Consider the following 23,583-nt stretch of genomic DNA (forward strand, 5'->3'; position numbering starts at 1 on the left):
GTTTAGGGAAAAGGGGAAGGAAAACACTGTGGTTGTGCTCATGCTGTTTGAGTGTGTATTATATACTGAAATAGCTGAAATGACAGTACCTTTGTCTTCTGCTTTTTCAACAGCTGCTTCCACTGATCAGAAAACATAGGAGACGTGAGGTTCCCTTGCTGAACTGCCTGGCTTGAGACTTCCAGTTTTTTGTGGCTGAAAAAGGCAAAGGTGGACAGTGACATGGAAAAAGCATTGCAGACACCGGTTGCTTGCCAGTAGTGCTCAGTATACCAAACACTCATGCAAAGGACACACAGGGATCTTGAAAATGCTGCACATTCTCTAACAATCAACTCCCCACAAACATTATTGACACTATTTTGTATTGAAGGCCAAAGTTTGTAATTTCAGCCTAAGTTCCAGTTCTGTGAAGAAGCGGGTTGTTGGACAAGTTTCCCACTGCCTCAAGTGGAAATGGAGACGTTCGATACGCGCTATCCGAGACCCTGGCAGGAGGACGGCCCCGGGTTTGAGTGGGAACGTTTTCACCTTCTCGTTGGCTGAAGAAGAGTAAATGGCAAACTAAATATAATCTAACAGTGTGACCTTACTTTACTGAATTCACACCCTGTTTTACGTTCTTCACTTTTTTTCAAGAACAAAAAACATAAACTTCTCTGCATAGGAATATTATATTTCAAAATTTTGTAACTAAACCTTTGTCACAATGCAGTCCAAAGAGTAAAACCAGGACAGGTAACTAATTTATATTGATCCAGCTATAGGGGTTGTTGAAATCTGCATATTGTATTGCTATTTAAGTAACTAAAACTTCTCTTTTACTGCTTGTGAGTAAAAACAACAAAAAAAAATGCAGCAAAGCAAAATCTTACAGCTATGCAACTTTTTTTTAAATAGGAAAAAAAGAATTACCAATTTTAAGTGCTGCCAGTTAAGGTAATTTGTTTAACGGGTATTTTTTTAAAAATGTTTCAGGTAATTATTTTATTGTACTACTCTCATCTCCAGGCTGCCTCCTGAGGTGTAAATGAATAACTGCAAATGTGGGCACAGCGAGAGGGTTTTTTTACAGGCATGGGTGAGATAACATCGAGGTGGGATTTAAGTTTAATTTTTAAAACACACGCAAGTTTTTGTTTCCTTGTTTAAATGGTTGTGTTTTTTTTTTGATGTCAGGATCTTAGTACTTTGCATCTAAATCCTTGGTGTCTACATGGAGACCAGCATTTGACAGCGTGGTTTCTTTCTTTAAAAAATGCACCTGCATTTGCTTAATTTATTAATAATTTACTGTATTATGTTGGTATAACCAGGCCTCCATGAAACACAGGATGTCTCTGTGGGGTTACACCAAGTAAAACTGTGGATTAGTATTAGTTCCCATAAAGTATCGCAGTTTGGGGGGTGGGGTGGGATAATAAACTGGAACAGATAGATATCAGGGCTTAGAAGCATACTTTTTATATCAAGAATTAATTGTAGTAGTTTCTGAATTTCACAGCACAGGGAAGATTGTTTGAATATTTATTAGTGACAGCATTTTTAGTGGGTTTCAATAGTTAAATTGCACAACGCTTCAAACATTTTTCTTACACATACATAATTCTGCTTTTCTTCTTTAGTTGCGTACATATTTCTCTGTTGCTACTGTGATTCATATCAAAAAGGGCAAAGAACAGGAGCAACTGCTGCTATCTGGAGAACAAGTGCAGTGCATGTTAATAAACTCTCCTATCTTGCTTGCAGAGCAATTCTTGCCTGGATAACATTTTCTCCTGAATGTTGCTCTGTAAAATGCCTTTGTTTTGCTGCAAATCTAAAAGAGTCTAAACTAGATAATCGCTGGTGCAGTTTCTACACTTTGGGGCTTGCATCACTGGTTTCAGCTGAACCTGTAACTGTGGGGCCGCGTTGTATTATCTTTTTTCAGTGGGAGCAGAACCATTTTGTCACACTTTCAATTCTGTAGTCACATCAAATGTACAGTTGTTCCCTGTACAGATTCCTTTTTAGCTGAGAATATTTGTGTTGCCTTGTATTACTGTGGGGGGGAGGGAGCGGTTGAAGAACTACAGCACCTGTAATACTCAAATAGCGGTGTTGCCTGCAGGCCCACTTTTCCAACGTTTAAAATTCCTGCTATCTTCTGAAAGTAAAGCTTTTGCATTTGCATTGATTTAATGTTTACTGTTGGCTTCATGCCTACAGAAACTCACCTGTAATAATGTAAAGGGGTTAGGTAAGTGTTTTGGTGTCCTGTGCTCGGAGGTCATCGTCAGTCTTTGGCTTGGGGATTAAGTAGATAAATATTATAAACATGAATCTGTTTACAACTTAAACTCAGTTTTGGTAGTTCATGTTTCTAGTTCATTTACTGTTTTTTCAAAAACCTTAATTTTCTGTATTCAGATGCAAGTAGCTGGTTTAAAGACCCAGCAGTTACCACTGCTGTCCTACGTTTAGGACCAGTGTTTGAAAAGCACGCCACTAGCAATCGCACTGATGTGTGGTTTTGCAGGCAAGAGTCCATTGCTGCTTCCGTCAGCATGGTAGAGCGGCAATACCTTGGATTATTTGTGGAACTGATACGAAGCAGCCTTAGATCCTAGTTTGGCATATTTGGTATCCATAAATCTCCTCCAAAAGGCTATAGGAGGTTTTCTTGTATCAAAACCTGTAATACAGACCAAACCTGGAATGACCCCAGAAGCATGAGTGTGATGCTTGGGTTTGAAAATGCCTGTGGCAATTCACGTATGTAAGCTTGCTGCCACCAGCTGTGCTGGTCAGTTGGTGATGACCATGCTGTAAACATAGCGCTAGTCATAGGGAACACCTTCATTTTAAAAACATCCTCGCAGTGGTCCCGAATCATTGTGCTTCAGAAGGGGAAAATAAACACCAAACAAGTCCTGTGTCTCGATCAAGGAATACCACACGTGTCCACAAGAAGCAATAACTTAAATTACGGTGCGATATGCTTCTTTGCTTGTAAATATACTGAGGTTGCCAATTCTGTGCTGTTTCAGAGTATTCTCTGTCGTCTGGCCTATATCTTCCCTAAGTATGTAAGGGTGTGAAATAATTCCCATACTCAGGTCTGCCATAAACATGCTGCTTGCCAGAAGGAGAAGAGTAGACTTAACACTGTATTGAAATGTGAGATTTTTCTGAACTTGTAACATACCCATGTATCTTGAGTAGCAACTTGTGTTTTGATGTTCATAGTGGAGGTGGCTATGAGTTGGACTGTAAATAACCCTACTCTGTACAACACCAAGAGAGCCATGCTACTGTCAGCACAGGGCACCCATTGTCCTGGCTCTTATAAAGCAGTGTATCTGTAATAACACTTCCCTTTTGGAGGAGGTAGCTGATTTTCTTTCAATGTGTACATTCAGCAATGAGTTCAGTGGGACATAAAAGCAAAAATATGAAGCACAGCGCAAATTTGTGGTATTTTATTTTTGGGAAGAATAAAGTGTAAAACAGATGGTCTTATTTGTAATCAATTTAACTTTCATATTCAAGAGTAAGCGTTCTGCAGTATTTTGAAATGGAAAATATGTAGGTAATGTACAAAGACGTGGGTGGATACTTGTGACCTTTTTTCCCCCTCTGCTCCCTCCCTTTATGATGTAAAGGGGGTTTTATGACTTAATCTCAAAAGTCACACATTTATCCTAGTTCTTAATGCTAGGAGCACTGGCTTTTTAATTAAGTCTTTGCTGAAAGGCTGGAGAGCTGGTAAAACTGATTCCCAGGAAACTAAAATCTCAGCAAATGTGGGAAAGATAATTTTCACTCAGAAATGTTGATCTTTGGTATTCCTGATTGGATAATGTCTAATACGCAAGATGTGCTCACAGACGCTTTTCGTATGGTGCCTTTTCCATGTGAGGGCTCCAGAAACTTGCTCCATTTCTTCTGTTCCACCAAAAGCAGGGAACACAGCACTTGAATTTTACTGCTATCTGTACTTAAACAGCAACAAAGCACACGTTGGTTTTGATATAGGCCATGGTCTCTCTGAGGTTCTGTGAATGTTAGCTGCTTTCCCATCCTGGAAAAGAATATTTGTGCAAATTTGGTATTGCTGTTTTGTACCTACTCATTTTTTGCTGCACAGCTGGGAGTTCCCTGCCGAGAGACTACCTACCATATACCCGGGAATGCAGAAGTGCTACTACTGGATCTTCCAGCTCACCTTTGCCAGTGGAGGATTATCCCGTTTTCTTTTTTTATGGGTTCTGTGTTTTATTATTCACTTTCCATCCTTCCAAGCTTAAAAGTAATTTTAATATAAATTTCTTCTCTTCCTAGCTGAAGACATGATACGTTTTAGGCCATATCTTTGGACAGGCTTTCCATCAGCATCAGTAAAAGCAACATAAAAGGCTGCAGCTGGAAGAGGGAGGCTTCTTAGGGGTTTTGCTACGACCCAGCGAAAACATGTTTTTTCCTGCAGAGGTGTCATCAGCTCATACCACTTAACTTCATGTAGTTCAAGTGCATGAGAAATTCATGACAGAACTATGTCCAGGGTTTGTTTCCCAAATGTAAAACTAGGGATGTTTCTCCTCATGAATTAACCTGCTTCTAAAATCAGGTTGAAGATGTTTTAGCCTGTTGGGGGAAGAAAACCCAAACCAGTCCTTACTCTCAAGTTGTCTTAAGCAGCATTTTGTTATCTTACTACACAGTTCGGCTGGCTTCCCAAGCCACTGCATCGTGTTCTGTAAAGTCATTTCTCAACTAAGTACATCAGAGCTGATGATGGGATAAACTGTAAAATGACCTCACTGTGGGACATTACTAGTTGCTGAAGACTTGCTCAGGTAAACCATTGTAGGAATATCCTACACCTGAAAAAGGTTGGACTTGGTTGTCTTTTGATCTATTAAGTTGCCAGTGTACAAGAAGTAGGAGGCAGCAAGCCCGCTAGCAGGTCTTTCTGGCAGCTTTTAATCTATGTACGTTTGTTTGAGAGACTTTTGCCCTTGGGTGTGTTTTGGCAAAGATTTTGCAATGATAAGTAGGATTTGCTTGATTCTGGCAGAGTTTCAAGTCTAAGTAACCCGACGTTGCAAGAACGTAATCTGTTGCTGAATCCTGTTCCTCTTGTTTTCCCTCAAATCTGTCCTTTTTATTGCTAATTTGTTATATTTAATAGTAAACACTTCTCAACTTGACTGGTTGCAGGCTCTCAAGGTGTGAAATGCTAGCAGGAAGAGACATCAGAGTGTGATTATGTGCTCTTCCTGTATATATTAAGATGAAGCTGAAGTATTCGTTATCGTACAGCTGAGAATCCTCTCCTAGCTGATATTGCCAAAGTACTGTAACTTTCAAGGAAGAAGGGAGGTGGCTTAGCTGTAGAGGGGGCGTCCTAATGAACTACTTAATTTTAAAAGCTGCAGCATCACGCTGAACAAGTGGTGATCCAGCATTAACCTTACCGCTTGACTGCGAATCTCATTCTGGCTCTCCCTACCCTTTGGCGGGTACCTGCTGGTAGGGAGCAAAGTGTAGAGTCCCCTCTTCCCTTCTCACAGCGCTAACCCTGCCCACGACGAGTTAGAGGGAACTCCGTGCTGTCTTCTGAAATGCCACCCGTACGTGCAGTGGTAATGGACAAGATGTCTTCCTTCATTACCCCGAGCAGAAATCGGAATGTAATCTGCAATGTCTAATGTAAAACATGTCTGTATTTTTTTTTTTAAATTGAGCAGTATGATTACAAGCTGACTTAAGTTGTTCTAAGGTACTCTTTTCCATGGTCTGCCAGTACATAATCATGAATGAAAATATTTTTTTATTGATTTTTAGGTTGTACGTTTAACATTCCATCCATGTAAAATATGTACAAATATATGTAATAAATCTTTTGAAGCACAATTTTCTTCACACTTCCAGGTGATTTTTTTTTTTTTTCTTTGAAAGTACTATTGAAAGAGGCATTGCGGTGGGGCAGGGCTTCTGGATGTCTGTGCTGCAGACCAAGCTGAAGCAGAGGAAGGAAAAGCAGCTTGGTACCTCGCCTGTCTGCAGTTCTGCAGGTAGGAGTGCAGACCCTCTGGGCCAGCCTCGGCCCCTCTCAGAGCCCCTTTCACCCTTTGCTTATCCTGCAAAGAGGCGATGTGACAGGCTTTTGTCCAGGTGGCTGAGGACGGTTTTGGTGGAGCAGAGCTGATGCAGCTGCTGTTTTGCCAGGGTGGTTGGAGGTGATGTGTCTCTGGTTGATGTGTCCTTTGGTGATCCTCAGCAGGCATAATGGCCTTTCAGATTAGCACAAATTATAGCTGCCAGGTCTGGGTGGGTGGTTTAAAAAGAAAGAAGAGGCGAGAAAGGGGGTGGCAAACAGCCCTTCCTCATCACTAGAGGCTGGGAAGCTCCCTCAAAGCATCAAGCTAGCTTGATACACTGCTCGTTCCTTCAGTTTCCTCTAACCAAATACCACTTAGCTTCCTCCGAAAACAAGTCACAGTTCAGTTACACGACTCCCTGAAGCGTACCCGTGGTTGGGGAGCGTGTGGATTTCCCTGTCCCTAACGGTCACCAACACTTTCCCCTCTGTCCCTAAACATGGGGAGGAGGCTACTACACCCGGCTCCTGCATAGATGCATTGCTGGAGGAGGGAATTTAGGTCCAGAGCCACGGAGGGCATTAAATTGGTCTCCAGTTGAGCTCCCTGGCAATGGCAGATCACTGCGCTGCTGACTGCCTGGAAACCTCCTCCTGAGGCAGCAGCTGCAGTTAATGAATGCATCGGGTCGCCTCCAGGTCTGCCTGCAGCAGGTGGCTGTGGGCATGAGAGACCCGGCTGGCTGCGTTAGTGCTCCACATCTGCCTGCCTGCCCTGGCAGCAGCTAAGGAGCTGCAGCCCTTGTGCTAAAAGTGAGATGAGGAGAGGGGTACGGATGAGCCATGTGCTACCGAGGACATGCAGGTTTTGGATGGTGTGTGTGGTGTAAGGCTGCTGGGGGGAGAGGGTGATTTTACACCCCTTCCCCTATAGTAGTTGGTGGAGCTGTGGGTGCTCTGAGAAAAACCAAAGTGCATTTCACCAAGGTTATGCACAGCGTGGGCGAGGCAAACGAAAGCGGTTCACTCTCTAGGCAGGAAACTCCCCCTCTTATGTTGGTGTGTTGCATCTCAACCCGACAGGGTGCTGCTCCCAGCCGGGGAGGGGCTGTTGGCAGGCTGGTAATAGCTGCTGGTGGAACGTGATGCAAGGGTTTATAGCATAGGTTCCTCCGAGGCTGGGTGTCCGTCCTTGCTTGCCCCACTTCTGAGAGAAGCCTTCTGGCGTAGCCAGGGGGAGCTGAACCCGTTGTTAAAGCATGGCGACAGTTATGACCGTTGTTAATTCTCCCTGTGGGAGATGATAATTTTAATGCATGAATTATTCAAGTCTGCACCAAGAGACAGTTGGATGTAATTACTAAGGAACGTGTTCATATCTCTTGCTATTGTAACATTTTTTTTCCCCCTGATCGTGTTCTGGGAAGCCTGAATTCCTTCATTGCCAGTAATTCCTGTGTTTTCCTCCTCAGTCTTGAGCTTTATTATAGAAGCAATTGATAACTAATTAGAGCTGCATTTGGCTTTGCATCAGGAAAATCTGCTGGAAATCATTCCAGTTCAGTAGGTACAGGATTTCGTGTGTGGAATTTAAATTAGGGGCATCAGTAGGTACCATGTCCTGCCCTCCTGCCTACACCTGGGGCGTGGGACGTGCTGCCTCTGCACCGAGTTGCTTGCCCTGAGGGGTTAATCAGGTGGCAGCGCTGAACGGGGGCTGTCAGCGCGAGATGGTGATGCTGCACGTGTGTGTGTGTGTGTGTGCACGCGCATGTCTGGCCCCACTACCGCATGCTGTTGCGTGGTACAACCAGTGGTCCATGTCCGCTTCTGGATGCGGCATTGCTTTTAGCAGGAAGGGAAGCAAAACATCAGCCTGCAGCAAAGAGGAGGGAGGGAAGAGGAGAGCCCCCTGCAGCAGCTGGAGCTAAACAGGCGTTTTCTCCTCTGGCTTTTGAGTGCCCTGTGCGCGGGATGGTCTCGTTCTTCCAAGGCTACAAGACCTGAGCAATGTCTGTGCCTGGGGGGTTCAGGCCTGTTGGTCTCTGAACATCCTCTGAAGTATTTGTTTAGCTGAGGAGGTGCCCAGCTCCATCGACCCTGCAGGGAGGGGGATGCCCATGTCCAGAAAGCCAAACAAGGCCGTAGAGGTTACCGCTTGCGAGGTGCTGCGCAGCTCCTGCCCGCCATCTCCTCGCCAGCCGGCCACTGGACAACAAGTAGCCTTAGCAAGAGCCAAGTGAGATGGAGTTTTTCCAGCTCTCATTTAATAAAGCATCTGTTTTCTGAGGGGAATGAGATCAGAGATGCGTGGGGGCAGGGAGGAGAGTTTGACATAAATAAATAATTGTATAAAGCCCATCCTCAGTTGACGCAAGATGACTCACTCCTCATAAAGGCAAGAGCGTAGAGGAGGCAGATATTAAAAGCACAGGGACAGGTCCTCAGCTGAGCTCGGTGAAAACTGCAGGTGCTTTGTGCCTCTGCAGATTTGGCCTGTTACCTTTTGAGTCATGTTTTGTGGTGAGCTCCTGCCCTGCTTTTAGTTTTCACCCTGGTTACAGATTTCTTTGTTTGGACATGTGTTTTAATTTTAACACACGTGATTTTTTTTCACCACCTTACCCTCCTAATTGCCTCTTTAAACTGGCTTCAAGCAGAAGTAAAAACAAAACCTAAAGCCTAAAGGTTTTGTCACCGAGGAGAACAACCACCATGGGGCTGTCCCCCGCATGCTGCGGTGCGGTCTCCTCACCCACTCCCTGCCTCAGCGGACCCAGGTGACTTCTAAAGGGAGCAGCTTTTCTCTTCACAAGTCACCCAGGCCAGGATTAACATCTGCTAAACTCAGGATTAAAGAGTCTGGCAGGTAACAGAAGCATGAAAACTTGACAGCTTTATTTGCTCCAGCCCGAGAGGTCGAAATCTCCTGGCTTGTGAGGCTTTAGCAGCTAATTAAGTTGCTGACTTAGGTTTATAGGATGAATCCCTAGATGCAAGCAGTTGGGCATAATTTAGTAGTTTGCAAAGGGTTTGCAATAACTGGCGGTCCGTCTCTCTTCCCTGTGGGAGCAAAGGGGATGCCTCCAGGGCCGGTTTGCTCTTGGGCCCAGCCACTCACTGCAGCGGTGGTAGCGGCCCCTTGCCCGTGCCACCAGCAGCCACCTCGTGGGCTGGCTGCCTGCACTGGGGGCTGGGACGGGGGAAGTCCAGCACCTTTCTCAGCAAAGGTGCTCAAATCCAGGCTCGCCTGTGCTGCACAAAATGGTCGCTGGCCAAGGGTGCTAACCTTGGAGATAAAGGGTCGATGCCTTCCTCATCAGTCCTGCTGGGCTGGCAGGAGGGTCTGTGCATGAGCAGGGCATGCTGGTTTAGTTGTGCCCTCATTAGGCGTGTGCCACCCTGTCCTGCTGACGCCTCCAAAGCAGCGCTGCTCCAGAGGGGCAGCAGCAGCTGCCGGTGCGTGGGGCTGCCGCCCTCCGAGCACGGTCGTGGTGGCTGGGGCTGTGAAAGCCGGCGGCTCTGGGGTGGGGCGAGGGAATGAGAGGAGCCGCCAAAGCAGGAAAACTGCGTCCGGTGAAGAGACAAGAGCCGCTCCCCTGTGAACCACCCTGAACTGTTCCTTGTGTGGGGCCAGGGCGGGGGGAGGGCTGGGGGTTTGGATTCCTGGCCCTGCCCTAGCAGCCCTGCTGGGCAGACAGAAACATGGTGGCAGTTACCAGCAGGATGGCCAGAGCAAGGGAAACCTTTGGTTCCTCCTCTCCCATACCCTGCATGTTCCATTTCTGCATTTCTCCAGGAGGTCTGGGCCTCCTGGGGCTGTTGGGCATCCCCCCGCTCAGCAGCCCTGGTGCCAGCAGCGGCTGCAGGCCCTGTGTGTGGCAAGCATTTATGTATCACCGCCTTAATGCATTGCCTGGCCCCGAAGGCACTGAGCTCGGGTGGGTGAGGTGGCACCAGCCCTGCCAGAAATCCACTGGGGGCTCCCCACCAGCGCACACATACGAGAGCGCAGGACGCTCCCCACTTCCCCAGTATAAAGCAATGGCTGTAGTTTTTGCCCCTGGCTGACTATGAGACCAGTTTTTGTTCCCTAACCTGCCTGCCGTGACCTCTCGTGCCTTGATGCTCCTGAAGCTGAAGCTGCTGTTTTCTCTGAAACATAATCCCTCCTTTCAAATCCCGCTGTGTACCTGAGGCAATTTATTTCAAAACTTTGCAGCTCGTGCCCTCACCTCTGTTTTGCCTCTGGGAGTGGAGAACGAACACTGGCTAACCTCGGCCCCACTGAGATTCACAGGAGAGTGGAACATGGATTCCCCAGGGACAAGAGGGGAGTCCCAGCACCTGTCACCTGCCCTGCAGCATCTGTCCCCACCTGGGAAAGTGAGGAAGGACTCACCGCTGTAGCTACAAGCACGTTTTTAGAAGCCTCATCCATCCCAGGGGCAACAAGAGCCCCAGCAAGCCAACAGAAACCACCTCTGGTGAGTAAATTCAGAGTCCTTGAGTGCAACAGCCAGCTCCTGACCTGGCCTCCATTTTCATCTAGTGTGATCCTGTTTTGTCTGTACCTAATAAAGCAACAGTCATGTCCTTTGTGCATGGCTGCAGGTTTTTGCTGCTAAGATTGTTTCCTCAGTTTGCAAACAGAGCGGCCTCTGCACCAACCTCGCCTTCCTCATGGTGCACCCGTCCCTCGCTGCCTTTGGCCTGGCTCTGACACCTTTGCTCCCAAGCGTGGCCGTTTATAGTTTTGCCATAAGCTCCTGTTTTCCTCTGCCAAACCAAGGTCAGGGAACGGAGTGAAACTGCAGGGAAGCAGGTGCGGGTCTCTTGCTGACTTTCAGTGTCAGCACTGCTCCTATGGCATGGAACAGAGGGACTGGGATCCTGCACTGGCTGTGGTTGAAGAGCAAAGGCCGCGTGGCCTCATACCACCCTGTGAGTCTTGAACTGGGCTCTGACACCCAGTTAGTGGCACTAAACCAGGCTCAGAGGAGCATCCTTTCCCAAAGACCTGGCGGAGCGTGACCAGAGCAGGACTGCACTGCGTTGCAGCAAGGCTTGCTGTGTTATCTGGCACCACCAGTAAGCACATGCAGCTTGCACCAGCCAAATGCAAGTGTCGCACCTCAAGCCAGCACGAGTTTGCCCCCAGCAGTTGATGGCAATGCAGAGAACCCCTGCCGTCAGCGTGGCAGGGCCACAGGGGCACAGCACAGCAGCAGTGTGTGCATGGTGGTTTCTCTCGCTGCCCCTAAACTGGGTTGGCACCCACTGTTGGAAAGGTCCCTCATGGACAGCGGCAGCTGTGAATGCCCTTCTCCAGCTGTGGCAGCTCCTCTCATGTCTGCAGCCAGAATTAGTTAGCCTGACACGGTCCCCTCTCAATCTAGCCAAGTGTCTGCTTGATAGCTCTTCAGCAAAGCCAAAGCACTCGCAGGCAGCCTGTTCAAGTTCTTTAAAAAGCTGTTTATTATCACAGTGAACAAGTGGAAAAAACCATAACGCTGCTTACAGAGAACGCCTTAGCAAATTACAAACAAGTCTTTAAAAAAGGTACAATTGTCTCTGAATTTGAGTAAACAAGGCTCTTGCTGCAAGCTGCAAAGGTGCTGCTGTGATGTGCTCTACATATAGTCCAGTAAGCCCACGAATAAAGAACTGCGGCCTGAAACGCTCTGCCAATAACCAAGGAAACTCCAGCTACTCCCAGAGCAGCAACCCCTTTCCCCAGCACGCTTCCTGAAGCGGTGGTGTGCCTGCCTGAAGCAGACCCTCTGCCCTGGGCAAGCTGGGAGCGGGATGCTGTGAAACCACTCAGTCTTGTCAAAGCCAGCCTGAGCTGTGCTCAGACCTTCAGCCCCACCCTAACAAGCACTCGCATCCCAGGATCACCTCTGAAATGAGTGGCTGTGACTGGCATGGTCACTGGCACCATCACTGGTGCCAAACTCTGTCCTATGTGGAGCCGGGCTTGATCCTGACACTGCTGACTCCAAGGCTGTGTTTAGCTGCTGCAGCCCTGCAGATGCTCCTGTCCCTGAAAACACTGCCCTGGATGCCTGGCTTCTAACAGCCGGGCACATAACGGGATTTGCAACAGGGTTGAGGCTGTCGTCACGCTACGAATAGCTCCAAAGGCTGCTCTAAACTAAAAAAGGGGCTGACGTGTCTGCACTGGGAAGCTTGGAGGGAGCTGTCGGGGACACGTTGTACTGCTTTAGCCTATCCCTGAAATTAGGACTGGAGCTGGAGGTTTTAACTATAATTTCTATCTGGGAAATAAGCAAATAATTTGGTAATTACAGCAAACTGGGCGCACACCTCCCTCCAGCATAGGCAAAAGACACCTCTGGTGAAGGGCAGGCTGGCAAAAACAGGAACAACCTTTTGACAAGGTGCACGGGTGTCTGATTTGTTAAAGTCGCTGAGATGTATTTAAAGGCCTTGCTTTGGCAGATGTTTTTCGCAACTGATATCCAGCTCATCTGTAACGGTGTGCCCTTCTGCTTCAGCAAACCAATGGCTCAAGTGCAGAAATCATTCAAGTTAGCTGACTTTCCTCTGGCACGGTCTAAAAGCCTCACCTCCCTCCCTGTGAAATATCAGCGCTGATACCATGGACAGGGAGGAAAAAACACTGACAAATGATGAACACTGAGTTGTTTTTCTCCTCTTTTTCTTTCTTTTTTTTTTTTTTTTTTTTTAAACTGTGGGTTTTGTAAAAAGCTTTATGAGTATTTTAAACTGTGTTAAGGGAGTAGACAGAATTGGGGACTTGGAAAGGTCTGCTACCACGTAGGAAATAGAGAGGTGCTGACCTACGAAGCAAGCCTTCATCCATGTTTTGCTTTATGGGGCAGATCTGGGAGATGGGAAGGTGAAGGATCATTGGTTTGGTGTTTTAACTGGAGATTCTTCTTCCAGCCTCCCAAGGTGTTGTGGGCCAGTCAGCAACTGGAGAATTGTTTCTCAGCATTTTGGGGAGTGGTAACATGGGAGAAGGAAGGAAAATGGATCATGCATTTCCATTTTAGTTTCCTTGTACACACTGTGGGGTAGAGTTTGAGTTTACCTGTGTAAAGCATGCCCAATTTCTGTGCACACACACACACACAAAAAATCAAATAGCCCACTCTTTTGCAAACTGGTTTCTTTTAAGAGCATGTGAAGTTCAGGCACAGAATAAAAGCTTTCCAAGCAAATCTCAATCATTTTCTGTGCTTGCATGTTGCTGGGAGAAGGGATTTCTATGTGACACAATTGATTTTCAATCATCCCTTCTCCCCACTGAAGCTAGGCAACTCAGTGTATTGCCACCAGCACGGTGTCTAGGCCAAGAGCCAAGGCACTGAACAGCCTGCTAATTAATATTTTACATTTATCTCCAGCCCCCCTCCCCAGAACAAACACTGTGAAAACAGGAGGTGGCAGTTTCTGTGCAGCCCTCGGGAAATTTTAAGCAAAAGTGTTTTACTGCCAGTTTTATGCTTTTACAGTGATGGCAGTAAGGACTTCTGGTTGTATAAAAGAAAATGTATTGGCTTCAGTATGGAAAAAAAGATTATTGAAAGTAACCTGAGCCTGAGGTACCCATGTCTCAGAAAAACCAACTAACCAAAACCCCCCAAACCCAGTGTCTATGACGCTGCCTCTAGTCAGTGGAGAAATAAGGGCCTAAGTTCTAGGCAGGAGAAAGGTATTCATGTTGAAAACATCGGTACCGTGCAACTATTATAGATGGATTATGTTTCCAGTAAAGCTACATATGTTCATTTTCAGTTATGCAGCAGATAATACTGTGAGTTCTGGGAGTTTGTGCATCTTGCAACCTTTCTTACATATATATATATATATATATGTCTGTGTGTATATTTCTGTATATAAATAAGTTAGAGATTATTTACATCAGTGTACAGAATAAATCTAAACTCAGTTGTCAAAATGCCAGTGGATTTGGTCTGCTAACACTCTGCATTTCATCTTCAAAGCATCACACAAACATTAATTATTTACCCATGCAACTTCCCACTCACCAAAAGGATTAAGAGTAACAGGCAGGGTAAGGGACGGAGCCAAGGGAGCGCAGCATGTTCATAAAAAGGCAGAAGAGAGATACACGATGGCTGCCACAAGCGTTGCAGATATATGCCTTTATAAACTCTGCAGTCCAGGTGTAGGAGTAACCTTTGTAACAGGAAGCTTGTCAAAATGGGCAAGTCCTCGTTCAGAAGCAAATGATTCGTTCTTCATTTTCAAAAGCTTTGGCCTCCTCTTGGCTTATCAGGTTCCCGTTCAAACTGGAGGGGAAAAAGAAAAGGGATGTGGATGTAAGGTAGCGACCGTTGCCCATCTTCTATTTTTCCAAGGCTTTGGAGCAGAGATCACAGCTTTGCAATGCCGTGCGAGCTACATGCTTCTCAAGGGCTCACAGCTGGGAACCGGCCTCACAAGATGCAGGCTGCAGCACTGCTGTTCCCACTGCCCATACCGGGAACAAGGCTGCTTCTTCAGAAATAAAAACTGATCTAACACCTAAACTTCACTGAACTAAAATCGGTGTTGGATACCCGGCTGTTTGCATTTCAGCAAACAGCATATAGCTGACAAAGGTTCTTACCATACAGTTTAAAGAAATGTAATCACTCTTCAGAGCATTTTGCGTCTTCCATGACAACATGGGGACAAAATTCGGGTAAGTACTTAAGGCATTATTAATGTGAAATGACTTAGGGCAAAATTTTCAAGTCTGGCTACAAAAAGGTAATTTACACTGATATTTACACCCCTGAAAATGAGCAGCCTGGTAAGTGCAGCTTTCAATGTTTCTGAAATCTCTTAAACCATTTTGACTTATGAAATTATTGGGGTTAATGAACACCTCTGAAAATTCAGGCAAGAATCAAAAGACAGATTTTGGTCTGAAGATTCAGAATGATTTGAGTGGGAATTGATGCCTCTTCCGTAGATGAAAGTCAACAGTGGCCTTTGAGAAAAAGCATCTCTTCCACATCTCCAGGGAACCCACTAGTCATATAGTGAGTCATCGTCTTTCTAAGCAACAATTCAGTGTCCTTTAGCTAAAACAAATACGTATATTTAAAAATAAATTTCATGTTCAATAATAAAGCAGCAGTGCTAAAACCAGCACAGTTCTATTGAATCCTGAGTTCCTTGAGGTGAGGGAGGGAATGAGGTATCTGGCTTTGTGCCTTACTGTGCACGTGTGACTATGCAATGCCTACCTAATCTAAACCACGCAAATCTTACAAAAAGTTAATCTTGTAGCTTAGCGCTTTCAGTGTGTTTGGAGCACAAATTCTATGAACCAAATTAGTAATGGTAATTAAATGTAACCATCTCCTGCTCGCTGGGATTTAGCTCCTGAAAAGCATGAACACGTTCAGAAGTTTAAAAATAAAGCGGGACAAGCAAAACGTGGTCTATGAATTTAGGCCCCAATTCTGCAAACATACACGTTCTGCGAGTCAGTAGTACAGACAGATGTGAACTCCCCAAACTGCTTGACATTTGTAACACACAGGGAAGTGTTTCCGTGACAAAGGCTTTTTACCTAGTTGAAACCCACAGCAGGAACTACAACCCCTGCCTCGCATGAACTTGCTCTGGACTTTTTAGGCTTCAAAGTAGCAATGCCAAAAGCGTTTTAAAGGGAAAGAAAGTTTATGAAGTGAGCCTCTGAGGAGGGGTTATTTACCAGACTTCTTTAATAGCTGTGTTCTCCTTGAGAGCTTCGCTGAGGTACTTCACCCCTTTGGCTGTAATTTGATTCTGGATAAGCCTACAAAGAAAGCACTTCATGTCAAACATGCAAACTAATTTACAGCGCATGCACAACCTACGCTCAGCTTGACGTCAAGGAGCAAAGCTGTCTGTCACCAGAAGACGGATGTGATTTCTATCTGTGAGGATGGTACACAGTACCGGTCAAATGCCCCACGTGCACTTTCAGAAACAGAGCCCAGAGTATCAGTCTCTTCCTGCTAATCCTGTATGCGGTTGCATCCTGGAGACACTGAGCTTAATTAACATAGCTGACAAATTTCTGCTGAGAATTGCTCGCTACTGGTATGGGATCGTGATATTTGGACTCTGAGACGGACTAACCTCTCAGCTCCATTTTCTTATTAAGGACACTGTGAGACATTCTTAAGTAACGTACAGAAAATTCTGCATACAGAACCTGTGTAAGCCTAGTGTTTTAGCAGTTATGATCTAGAGGTTGCCAAATCCTCCTGTCTTGTTTAACAGACGAGCAAGATCTTTGAAGAATAAGGCATTGAATTTGACTCTGGTATGAGCAGGTGCCAAGTCCCAGTGAAGCCACCTTAGCAGGTATAAAGTACGTCTAATCTGAGCTGAGGGGAAAAATAAAAGAAACAACAGATCCTCAAGTAGCACAACTGAAGGAATATTAGCTAATTCTTATTAATGACTGTAGACCATGCCCCTCACTAAAACCGAACAAAGCCCCTTAATCTGCGTAAGTATAAAAATACTCGTCGGCCTAGCCTAATTCAATACTTCCCTTTCAGTCTACCATGGGGTGCCCCATAGCTGTACCATTCCATGTGACTGGCTGTATGAATCCCAGAGGATTCAGGTTGAGGCTGAGAACTGGAATGAATTGAATGATCTCTTACGGAGGGAGGGAAGGAAGGAAGCAGGGATGCATTCCTATCAAAGGACTTTCTGCACTTGGTAAATGAATGCAAAGGTATCCAGTTGATTCTTTCTGCTGCTGGAAAAACACTTCAGTTCTACCTCAAGTTAACCATCTATACATGTCACCACCTTTTGGAGATATCCGCTGGCATAACCAACAAAGTAGGATATAAGTTTGACTACTGGCCGAAACACTTGAACATTACTGAGCCATGGTAAAGACATGTATCTAGATTACCATACCTGCTTTGGATGGGGAAAGTTTTATGATGAACTCAAACCAAACTGCTCAGTGATGCGCCTCTGCATCTGTGCACAAAGAAATCAAGCCCACTCTGCCCCCTCCCCCGTTTTTTTTTTTTTCAGGGCAATGGGCACCAGAGCTTCTACCCCTTTCAAAAGAGGCTACAAGTACTTGGCACCTCTCACAACCAGCATGCTTCCTAAGGGGCGGGAACTATGATTAATACAGGGAATGCTAGACTGTCATTAGCAAAGTCCTTCTATAAGCTTGTAAAGTGACTCAGTTTGTTATGTTCTCTTGATCGCTTAGAATAAATGGATGGCTATTTGCTTCACAGCCTACGTCTGCCCAGCCCCATCCATGGAAAAATTCTTGTGAACCTCTGGATTAGTGAAAGTGCTAGCCCTGGAAGAAAACATCTGGCAAATGGGACATGCATTTAAGTGTCTGCCATGTATTTACTTGGTTGAAGAGTAAGAGTTGAGCTTGCTGCTTTCACAGTATGATGATAAATAGTAAGAGTCATAATACGGTTATTCTATTCTAGCTGTATGCCTGTATTATTTTTTTTTTTTGAAACTTTTGTGTTTCAGGCCAGTACTGTTCCCCTAAGGAGAGATTAAATCAATTACCTTTTCAAAAGTTACCCGGACACACAAACAGCTTAAACTTTTCTGTGTATGAAAGCAGGTTCAAAATGCTAGACAGCAGCTTTATTAACTTTCCATTAGAACTGTCTACAACCAGTCAGCTGCATCCAGACCATGCACAGAAAGCTCACTGTGACCTACATAGACTTGGAAGGTGAAGCTTTAATGCAGCGACTGCCAAAGAGCTTGTGCCTCTGTGGAATGTAACTCACCATAAATGCACCAGTTTCTTGTTGACCTTCAGCATCTCTGCAAAACTCATTGCTGCCTCATCATCCAGCTCATTTTTAGTCAACCTAAGTGGGAGACAAAATGTTCACTTAGGATGTTATCATTATTTTTCAGTCCCGTTTTTCCAGCTTGTCTGTGACTTAGCTTTAGACAGCCAAAGGGGGATGTGCTGTTCCTGCCCTGAGCAATTTCTAAAGGCTGGGCACAAAGAGATATTGAAGAGGAGCCCTGGAGGTAAAAGAGACAAGAGTATCAGATCTTAATTTCTCAGAGCAATTCTCTAATGATACTTTCTCATGATGTTTTAGTGCCTAAAAGGTGGGTGAGATGTGGTGGAAAAAGGTAGAGGGTAGAGACAACACTGAAGAGGTGCAAAAACTGAGGACAAAGAACTTTACTTCAGACGATGGAAGTTAAGAGAAGATGGGGAAAGCAAGAGGGAGGGAGCAGAGCGAAGCATGACATTGGGACATCAGAATCTGTCCTAAAGGTCACATGCTGATGATTCATTACTTACCTCCACATTCTTCCCAAGGGATATATCTTATAGCTTGCTGGTAGTGAATGCATAAGGGATGGGGGGAGGGAGAGAGGAAGAGGGGAGAGTAGGAGGAGGCATGGGACTGGAAGAAATAAAATTTGCCTGCAGCTTTCTCTGGAGAAAGAAGAGGAGGAGAAGTAGACCACACTGTCAATTACCAGAATATTTTCACGGAGTTGTTGTGTTGCATAGCTTCAGCAATACTTTTGCCTCCCTCTGTCGTGATGCCATTGAGTGCCAGACTGTGAAGTAAAGATACAAAGGTGTAAGAAACAGCCAGCACCACTTGGCCCCTCCACTGACAAATATTAATGAACATCCTGGATGATCTGTTTCCCAGTTGTACAGCATTTGGGTGTTTCAAAGGCTCATGTACTTTGCAAACAAGTAAGTCCTTATGACTTTTACAAGTGAGAAGAGTTGACAGTCTGCAGCCTGAGTGCAGGTCCATCACACAGGCCATCAGGTTTGCTGTCATTGAGTTGTTCTCTTGCGACTTACAGCACAGGTGCACACAGTGATTTTAGAGTCAAGGCTTTTAACAAGGACAAAGAGTTGTACTTGGTAGTATCCAGATTTTCACACACATTTGTCATCCCAACTCCCTGGACAAACTGGGCACTTTGTCCTTTAAGTCCTTCAGATGCATGAATATTTCATTCTTCTTCCAAACACACCACCTTCTGTTGTGTATGGAGAGATGAGCTTGTAAGCACATGCTTTCCATTGCAAACCACAAAACATTTTTTTAGTCTGCCCTTTATACTTTGAATAGACATTGGCAAAATCATCCAGTTAAGTTATGCTCCAGGCTTTGGGAGTTCAAAAAGCATTTCCCACCTCAAAAGCCAGGCCAGAGCCTGAAAATAATGCAAGGTCTCAAAAAAAGGTAGAAATGAGGATCAAGTAGGGCAACGGCACAAATATGTGTTAGCACAAGTCCCTCATAGCTTCAGCTGAAACTAGATATTCTCAGTCAGGGCCTAAAAATGGTGAACATGCTGAAGTGAACTGTAGGTGGGGACTATCTTCCCTTAATCTTCGCACCACTGGTGCTAACTATGAATTCAAGTCATGAAGCAACATTAACAGTGGAAGATAAGAAATGAACCCAAGTGCAAGTGCAGTGAGGAGCAGAAGACTCACCCTGCAGAGATGCCAGCAAAACCTAGCCCTAGCCAGCACAGTTAGTCCTCCTTATTTTTGCAAGCCCATTCATCAGCGTCTGAGAATCCCAGGTGTAACCTAGCTCTGATTCAGGTTCAAAATGTTTTCTTTCAGAAGTCTGATGTGTCTGGATGGATTCTGCAATTATGGGAAGATGGCTATTTCAGATAGCTTTTAAGTTTAAATATATCTAGGTCACTGCACCTGTTCAGCTTTTAATTTTTTAAGCCCAGCTATCCACTTGCAGAAAGGAGGGCAAGGCTCCAGCTCTGAAATCCCTGGATCTGAAGTGGCAGCAATAAGCTCTCCAGAGATCCCCAAACTCAACTCCCTGAGTATCGTAATTCTAAAGAAACTAGTGCCATGTGCCACCTTGTGGGGAAACCAAGGAGCCTTGTCTGCTCTCTCACCGTGGAGGCCAGTGGAACTGGGAGACAAATCAAAAGGATCACCATGAAACCAGTGCTCCAGCTGTGTGGAGGGACTCCAAAACAGCAGCAGCCACCAGAATGTACATCTTTAAATCCCTAGCCAGCATTTGAAAGTCTGGCAGGGGGTGGGCTGTTTTATATTCTGGGAGTGCAGCACAGACTGGGATCCACCTGGCTGGAGAGCAGCTCTGTGGAAAGGGACCTGGGGGTCCTGGTGGACAGGAAGCTCAACATGAGCAAACAGTGTGCTGCTGCGGCCAAGGCGGCCAACAGGATGCTGGGTTGCATCAAAAAGGGCATCGCCAGCAGAGATAAAGAAGTCATTATCCCCCTCTACTCAGCACTTGTCAGGCCACACCTGGAGTACTGTGTAGAGTTCTGGTCCCCTCTATACAAAAAGGATGTGGACAGGCTGGAAGGGGTCCAGAGAAGGGCCACCAAGATGACCAAAGGACTGGTCAGCCTGCCATATGAGGATAGGCTGGGAGAGCTGGGTTTGTTCAGCCTTGAGAAAAGGAGGCTCAGAGGGGATCTCATCACCATGTACTAGTACTTCAGGGGTAGCTACAAAGAAGATGGAGACTTCCTTTTTACACAGAGTCACATGGAGAGGACAAGGGGGAACAGACAGAAGTTGCTCTTGGGGAGATTCCGATTGGACACAAAAGGAAAATTTTTCACAGTGAGGACAGTCAACCATTGGAATAATCTCCCCAGGGAAGTGGTTGACTCGGCCACGTTGGACACCTTCAAGAGTCGTCTGGACAGGGTGCTGGGCCATCTTGTCTAGACTGTGCTCTTCCTAGAAAGGTTGGACTAGATGATCCCTGAGGTCGCTTCCAACCTGTGATTCTGTGATTCTGTGATCCTGTGATCCTGTGATTCTGTGATGTTGCTGGCTTCTCCTCATGCTGTGCTGCAATTTCACGCGTGCTAGGGCTTCCAGAAGGCTAGTTTGAGATGAATCACTGAACTCCAGTGAGAACTACATCTTATTTGCACTGAACATGTCGTGTTGTAGCTCCACTGGAGTACAGTATAAGCCAGAATTTAAGAATGTCCCTGTCCCTACCCGCACAGTTTATCACCTAAAAATTACTTGGTAAAAGCTGCTGTACCTTTGCAAGAGAAAAGCTCACTGGGAGCCTGATTCCGTGACAGCTGGTGCATCCTTCTGCTAATGCTCCCAAGATCAAAATGGGACCCACTGACTACGTGCTTTCACAAATGCCCGTAACAACGTGCAGCATGAGGGGAGGAGGTGCAGACAGAGGAAGGGATGCCAGACCTGCAATATTTTTAACTTGCTTAATGGCTGCACAGGGCTTTTTGATTCAGTCTGGCCTCTTGCTTGCACCAGGAGCCTGTTGGTTACACAGCAAAGGCTGCAATACCAGATGGCGTTCCAAGCTAACTCTTAGTGGGAAGATTCATTGCTTCAAAGCACAATAGGAAAGCCTGCACTATGCCACCAGAGCTGCTTGGCTCTGCTGCTGTTTTACCTCACGTTTGTTAACCTGGGGTGGTTCCTCAGGGCCTCTGCAAATGCCTTTGCTCCTTCGTCTCCAACTTGATTACCCCACATCCTGGTGAAGAAAGGAAATCAGGAGATATCAGGTGTGCTGGCCTACTGCCCCTCGGCATTGCATTTTCCCTTTTTCTCTTCCCTACCCTCCCCCTGATATTTTTTTTTTTCCCAGTCTTTCAGGCTTGTGAAAAACCTGGCAAGTACCCTTCCCGCTGAGTCAGGCGTGTTCTACCCCCTGCACACCACACCATCAGCCTCTGCTGACTCATCAGTACCCTAAGGCCACAGCACAGAAGCAGCTCCAGGAGACAGCCTGCTGTAGCAGGAGGGCTTCTGGGATCACCTTGCTGCGCTGGGCAAACCCTCTGCAGCCCTGTGCCCTTATGGGGTAAAGGAGTCTTGTGGTCCTGTACAGTGAGCTGCCATGAGAAATACACCAAGTCCTAAATCCTATCGTTTCCCTTCTTGGCATTTCCTCCCCATATCCCTGCTGCAGTTTTCCTGTTACCTGTTGGGCACAGACTGGCCTTTACACAGTGAAAAGCACAGGTCTTGGGAAAGATTCCCCAGATGCACAACTGCACAGGCACCCACACCCGAATGGGTGACTTTCTGATGTGAACTGCTCTACAAGCTCCCCCTCTCCTTCAGAATAGTCTGGCAAAACAGTTACAGTTCCTTCAGCGTTACACCCAAGTGGTATCTCCTCTCTCTCCAGCTGCCAAGAGAAAGATCAAAATCCCACAGGGGCAGTATGACCCTGGGCTCTTCCACACATTTGTAAGCAATGGGAAAACACCCCTTGGTAACACAAAGGGTTAAGAGAAGGTAGTGTGGTAAAAGTTGCAGAGATTTGGTCAACATTTAATAAGAGTATCTGGTCAAATCGTTTCCATGCACACCAACTGTTTTGAAAATTCGCCCTATATTATGAGGCTTGAAAGCACCTCTGCTGAGGTATAAGGGTTTTTTTTACAGGGATCATGGCTTGATGACTCAGAGCCACACTCGGCTTGATGGGTAATTAGTTGGCAGCTCTTTTAAAATCAATTGCGCTTTGTGGTATCTAAACACATCCATTTCCAGTAAGTTCCCTAGAATTTCCTTGTCCTTCAGCCCCAATGCAGTTTGTTATGTAAATGCTGAATATATCTGTTTAAACATTTCTGTGCAAGCTATCCTAAATCCATTTGGAGTGATTATTTCCTCCACAGGAGAAAATAAAGAGTCCTTTGATGAAATTATACCAAGTACAGCACAGCAGACGCAGCAATATGACAATGGAAGTGTGCATGCTGTTGACTGTACTTGTGAAATGTTGTAGAAAACAAAATTAAAGGCCAAAAATCTGATTGTTCAAATCTAATTTTCATATTTCAGCGTTATTGTGATATTCACAATGGATAAATGGGTTTTAATTCCATGTATTTGAGTATTAGATTCTGAGAAAAATGCTCTCTGTAGAATGGAAAGAGAAACTAGTATTTGCTGGGGGTGGCGTTGGGGGGCGGTGGTGGAATCGAACCCTCAAGTCTAACATCTCTCCTGAGAAAGAGGATAGGGATTAAAGGTTTATAGTACATTCAGACCTCTCTCCAATAATAGCAGACTCTCCAGTTTGGGACAGACTAGAGAGAAGGATGGTGGGAATTCCTTCTTTCTCTCTCAGCTCACAGTATAATCAGGACTTGATGCAGAAGGTTTGACAATTATAACAATGACACTCAATAACTAGGTACATTGCCAATAGTCATAAAACCACTCAGACTTTTACAAATGATCAAATATCTCTAGCACAGCTATGTGGCTGTAAGAGAAGTGGCTATCTTTACATACTGTCCTCTTGTTAGTTTGTCTCTCCTTCAAGGCTCTGTCAGAACAGGGGAAACGCCTCAAATCGATGGGTGAACTGGAGAACATAAAGCAGCCCTCCTTTTTCCTTTGAGTAGAAAATGTGACTATGCTTCTGCACCGGTTTGTTCTAATGATGCTGTGAGGAGGAGTGGCAGAA

General features: G+C 45.6%; 2 protein-coding genes across 6 annotated transcripts in view; one reads left to right on the top strand and one right to left on the bottom strand.

Moving 5' to 3' along the window:
- Positions 1-5,901, top strand: part of ZNRF2 (zinc and ring finger 2) — a 59,153-nt gene extending 53,252 nt beyond the window's left edge. Inside the window, exons 5-6 of one of the 2 annotated variants that reach the window (XR_010371676.1) lie at positions 114-738; positions 4,327-5,901. The gene's annotated coding sequence lies outside the window, so the exon portion shown is untranslated. Of the gene's footprint in view, positions 1-113 lie in introns of both variants that reach the window. The other variant, XM_064444158.1, reaches the window with a different exon arrangement.
- A 5,647-nt stretch (positions 5,902-11,548) lies between these two features.
- Positions 11,549-23,583, bottom strand: part of NOD1 (nucleotide binding oligomerization domain containing 1) — a 30,673-nt gene continuing 18,638 nt past the window's right edge. For 2 of the 4 annotated variants that reach the window (XM_064444159.1, XM_064444160.1), the window contains exons 8-12: positions 21,547-21,630; positions 18,605-18,688; positions 17,887-17,970; positions 15,813-15,896; positions 11,549-14,394 (exon numbers count right to left, since the gene is read on the bottom strand). In XM_064444159.1, coding sequence (XP_064300229.1) covers positions 14,322-14,394; positions 15,813-15,896; positions 17,887-17,970; positions 18,605-18,688; positions 21,547-21,630 — 409 coding nt within the window. In that variant the 3' untranslated portion in view covers positions 11,549-14,321. Of the gene's footprint in view, positions 14,395-15,812; positions 15,897-17,886; positions 18,134-18,604; positions 18,689-21,546; positions 21,631-23,583 lie in introns of those variants that run through there. The other 2 variants (XR_010371677.1, XR_010371678.1) reach the window with 2 other exon arrangements.

This window comes from Phalacrocorax carbo, chromosome 2 (assembly GCF_963921805.1).
Source record: "Phalacrocorax carbo chromosome 2, bPhaCar2.1, whole genome shotgun sequence".
Taxonomy (NCBI): domain Eukaryota; kingdom Metazoa; phylum Chordata; class Aves; order Suliformes; family Phalacrocoracidae; genus Phalacrocorax; species Phalacrocorax carbo.